Source organism: Gigantopelta aegis, unplaced genomic scaffold (genome assembly GCF_016097555.1).
Source record: "Gigantopelta aegis isolate Gae_Host unplaced genomic scaffold, Gae_host_genome ctg5035_pilon_pilon:::debris, whole genome shotgun sequence".
NCBI lineage: Eukaryota > Metazoa > Mollusca > Gastropoda > Neomphalida > Peltospiridae > Gigantopelta > Gigantopelta aegis.
The window spans coordinates 2,903-7,473 of NW_024534176.1; the positions used below are offsets into that span (position 1 = coordinate 2,903).

At 38.8% G+C, this 4,571-nt stretch overlaps 1 protein-coding gene across 1 annotated transcript; it reads right to left on the reverse strand.

Moving 5' to 3' along the window:
- Positions 1-949: 949 nt before the first annotated feature.
- On the reverse strand, positions 950-1,913 carry LOC121366217 (the record flags this gene model as incomplete). The annotated part of the gene is made up of 1 exon (XM_041490746.1): positions 950-1,913. A coding segment is annotated over exon 1 (964 nt), but the record flags the coding sequence as incomplete, so codon positions are not given.
- Between the last annotated feature and the right edge of the window lie 2,658 nt (positions 1,914-4,571).

Consider the following 4,571-nt stretch of genomic DNA (forward strand, 5'->3'; position numbering starts at 1 on the left):
TAAAGGACTGTGTAAAAGTACAAATATCACAGATTAATTAAAATTTAGAATAAAATTCAGTATCTCGTAAAAACTGCAATAAAAGTTCTGGATGGAATCGAAATGATTCCATCACATTTCTTTGTCCAAATATATCTTTTCGAGTTTCTGACAACTGCTTACACTCCACCAAAATGTGTCGCACAGTCAGAAGACACTGGCAGTGCTCACACTGAGGTGGAGGATCTTTCTTCAAGATAAATGAATGGGTTAAGTAAGTGTGACCGATGCGGGCACGACACAAGACTATTTCATCCTTCCTGCTTTTGAAATGGTAACATTATTTTATTTTTTCCCTTGAAAATGAGACAAGCACAATGTTTTTTTATTTTTTTTACATAATATTATATGTTGATTAGTAAGTGATTTACATGTTTTATTTTTATACAAATTGACAAACCGGAGAGCCCGACGCTGCTTTTATATGTATATCAATGTAAGCACTGTCATTCACTACAACAGGGATGTTCCACAACGTGTTAAACTCATATCGAGGGCCATCTCTTAAATCGACGCGTCTCAGCAGTGGCATGAATCCATCACCCACTAGACTGCACAACACTCCACTTGTAAGTCGTTCATATTGTGTATATCCGTTTCTCCGAAATTCAAATCCACGAGAGACACAATCCAAACACCTTCAAACGTTAATCTTTGGTTTAACTTTACGCGAAAATTATGGGGGTTGTTATCAGGAAACACCGCTTTGGAGTCCGTACTTCTCCATGACTCACAGAGTTTTCAGTTCACCTTCTTCTACGTACGAATCGAAACTAGGTGGCCACCCTAACCACCGAACTAAATAGTACACTTTTCCCTTTTCCTTCTGTTTTTTTCAGCACTTTTTCGATTTTCCACAGAATGTCTTGATTTTTATTAACTTTCTGAAGTTCAGCTGTATAAAATATACCTTTCAGCACTTCATCGTGAAAATCACGCAGTTTGTATACTGGAATACCTTGACGCCTACTTCTAGAATGGATTTTGAACAACTCTTCTGTCCACCTCAAGTCTTGTTCCTTTGTGAACGATTTTCGCAAATAGCTGATTCTAGTTAAATCATCCACTTCAAATACAAATTTTGCTAATGGTTTCTTTACTTTAAGTTTCTTAACCATGGGTTCAACGTACAGATGACTCCACACTTTAATTTCGTTCACTTTATTTACATCAGCCGGTGCCCACAGTCCCAGGGACGAGTGTACTGTATTGTTATAATTGTGTACTAGATCTGCTAAAACGTCTATGTATTTTTGTGTATTGTTGTAAGTCGTAAAACGCGCAATAAGGCTCCAAAGCGTCCTAATAATTCGTTCCGCGAAATTACTTTTGATATCTTCATTCTGCGTGACAATCAGTTTAATGTTTTCTTTTGATAGAAACTGTTTGAATACACATGCGAACTCTGTACCTTTGTCTACTCGAACTTTCTTGGGTACACGTTCGTCTTTTAAAATTGTTTTGAATCCTTCTAACACCGTCTCCGGTTTCTTGTTTACTCGGGGTATGGCCCACAGGTATCTCGAAAGAATGTCAATAGCTATAAGCAGGTATCTAACTCCATCGTTGGATTTAATGGCCGTCAGCCGCCATTCAAAAGTCATGTCAAACATCTCATCTTTTTTGTTAACCCGTACTCGGAGACACTTGAATGAACGGCTCACTGGCTTGTGAAGACTGTATGCATCTTCGTCGTTCAACCACTGTGTTACCGCTTTCAACGTGTACGTTTGTAAACCACGTTTCTTTAAAGCGTCGTGAAACTTCTTCGGTCCGTAGATAGCTCCAGCGTCTCTCGGTTTTGTATAATATTTTTCAAGTCCGTTCTTGTCACGTTCATTCTTTTCAGTGTTAGGTTTCACTCTGAATGACATGAGTGAACTGAACTAATGTATTCTGTGACGTTGATTTATACGCGCAGACGATCTTCCAAACGTAGTATTTTGAGTACTTGTTTTTTAAGAATGTTCATCCACTCAACTGTTTTAATGTTATTATCCAAATAGTCTTTACATTGGTACTGACACAAAATGAAGCCAGGAGTGTTCAACAAAACTGGATCTGATGAAACGAGACGTATCCACCTGTCATTGACGACATTTTCATTCAGTTCATTCCAAGCCACCAAGTAGTAGCGTTCCACGATATCCTCGTGGTTCATTGTTTTACACGTGTGAGTTTTCTCTTCATCAAACATGCATCCCATACACATTTCTTTACAGAGTCGCTGAACCAGTTTACATACCTCAAAGGCATAACTCAGTGTTAACAAACTTTCCAAGCATTTTCTGTTAGCAACTGTTTTAACATCATCCACGCGGATACGCGTTGGACGTATTTTCTTGATTATTATCAGCTTGGTACTGTTAGTCAAATCACAGAATAAACGTTTGGCATCCATCTCACATTCAATACGACTCTTAAACCAGTGATTCGATTGTTTCACCACTGTTTCATCAAAACTGCATTCTGACCGTAAAACGTATTTCCAACTGAAGTAAATAGCCTGTTCCTTGCCGTTAGTGTTCATCCTTAAACGCATTTACAAATAATAAATAATAATTACACGTTTCTTTATCTTATAGCACATATTCAAATTCGTTTGTTAAAAGATTGCTTGTGATTGGTTAATTGCTAACGAATCGAACCGGTTTCAACTGGTTTTCCTATCAAAAAATATTATTTCATAACACCTATAAACGAAACCATTCAAAAACACACGTTTCCCCACAGATAAAACCTTTCAAACTGCTTTGTACCCATCGTCCTCGTGCTCACAAACAAATTACACACACAAAAGAGTGTTTAAAAATAACTATAAATAAACCACTTGACAGATAACAGCTATACACCAAATGAACTGACATGACCTTGAAAGATACCCTTGAAACATAATCTGCATGACCTTGAAAGATAACAGGTATGCACCCATTGTATTGGTGGCGTTCCCCATTATTTTGGCGGTGCATGGTGGCGTTTCCATTGTTGTTCCCGCCACGTATAAAATATACTACTGACTTCCATTACTACCGGCTGCTACTACCCCTACCCCTACCCCAACGACATTCAATGCCCATAGAGTAAAACTTACTTCCATTACTACCGGCTACTACGCCCCTACCCTACCCCAACGACATTCAGTGCCCATAGAGTAAAACTTACTTCCATTACTACCGGCTACTACGCCCCTACCCTACCCCAACGACATTCAGTGCCCATACAGTAAACCTTACTTCCATTACTACGCCCCTACCCTACCCCTACCCCAACGACATTCAGTGCCCATAGAGTAAAACGTACTTCCATTACTACCGGCTACTACGCCCCTACCCTACCCCAACGACATTCAGTGCCCATAGATGTACTTCCATTACTACCGGCTACTACCACTACCGTACCCCAACGACATTCAGTGCCCATACAGTAAACCTTACTTCCATTACTACGCCCCTACCCTACCCCTACCCCAACGACATTCGGTGCCCATACAGTAAAACGTACTTCCATTACTACCGGCTACTACACCCTACCTCCAATTACATTTGGTGCACAAATAGCAAAACAGACTACTTGGTATTAATGGCAGTCCTCTTAGGCAGGCAAACTGTCTGATCACCGTTTACCGCTCAACAGCCCACATCATATTCAGTGTTCAAACAGTAAAACTGTCTTATATACATATGTACATGGTGCATAGTCAAACTATGATGTGTATTACCACTGGCTATAATAAATGTTTATGGTTCAGAGTTAAAACTGAGAAGTACATACATATTGGTGAACTATGGTGGTATAGCAGTCTCGTTCTACTCCAAAGGAAAAGCGTAAAACAAACGGTCGTGTCCCTCTCTCGTCATAGTGTTTTCATTTGTGGCTTATGATCGGTTTACTACTAATACAATTTAAAAAATATATATATTATAACTTATTTCATTAATTAGTGCACATTAATTGCGGGATATTTACATAATTCCCGGTACCAAACAAAATCAGATGTGCAATATTTTTTTTTATAGAAACCAGGTCATACACCGTAGGTCAATGGCTTTCCGAAGTCGCTGTATATACGGCGCCGTGTATATTCGCCGACGATGGATGGCTATATACACGGCATACACGTACACTGACTAAACAAGTGTAATTAGTAGTCCCTTACCCACCATATGGGAACGACACCGGATATTGGTACTATGCGAAGCGATAGAAATATCCGGATATTGGTACTATGCGAAGCGATAGAAATATGTGAGAATGCTACACGTGAGGTAAGATGTCTGAACATTACTACATTTATAAGTAGCACACATGAACCGGATTTTACACATTTATTTACACAACTCCCGACATTAATCAAACCTCAACATATACTGATTCAGTTGGATATTTTTGATACAGCTCATTAGACATGCCATCTAGTACCGGCAAAATGTGTCTGTCAACTTCATGTGCAGTAAAAAAAACTGTTTTTAACGACTTAGATTCATATTTATTATGTCATTTTTGTTTTATTTTCTACTATTAACCTAAATGTG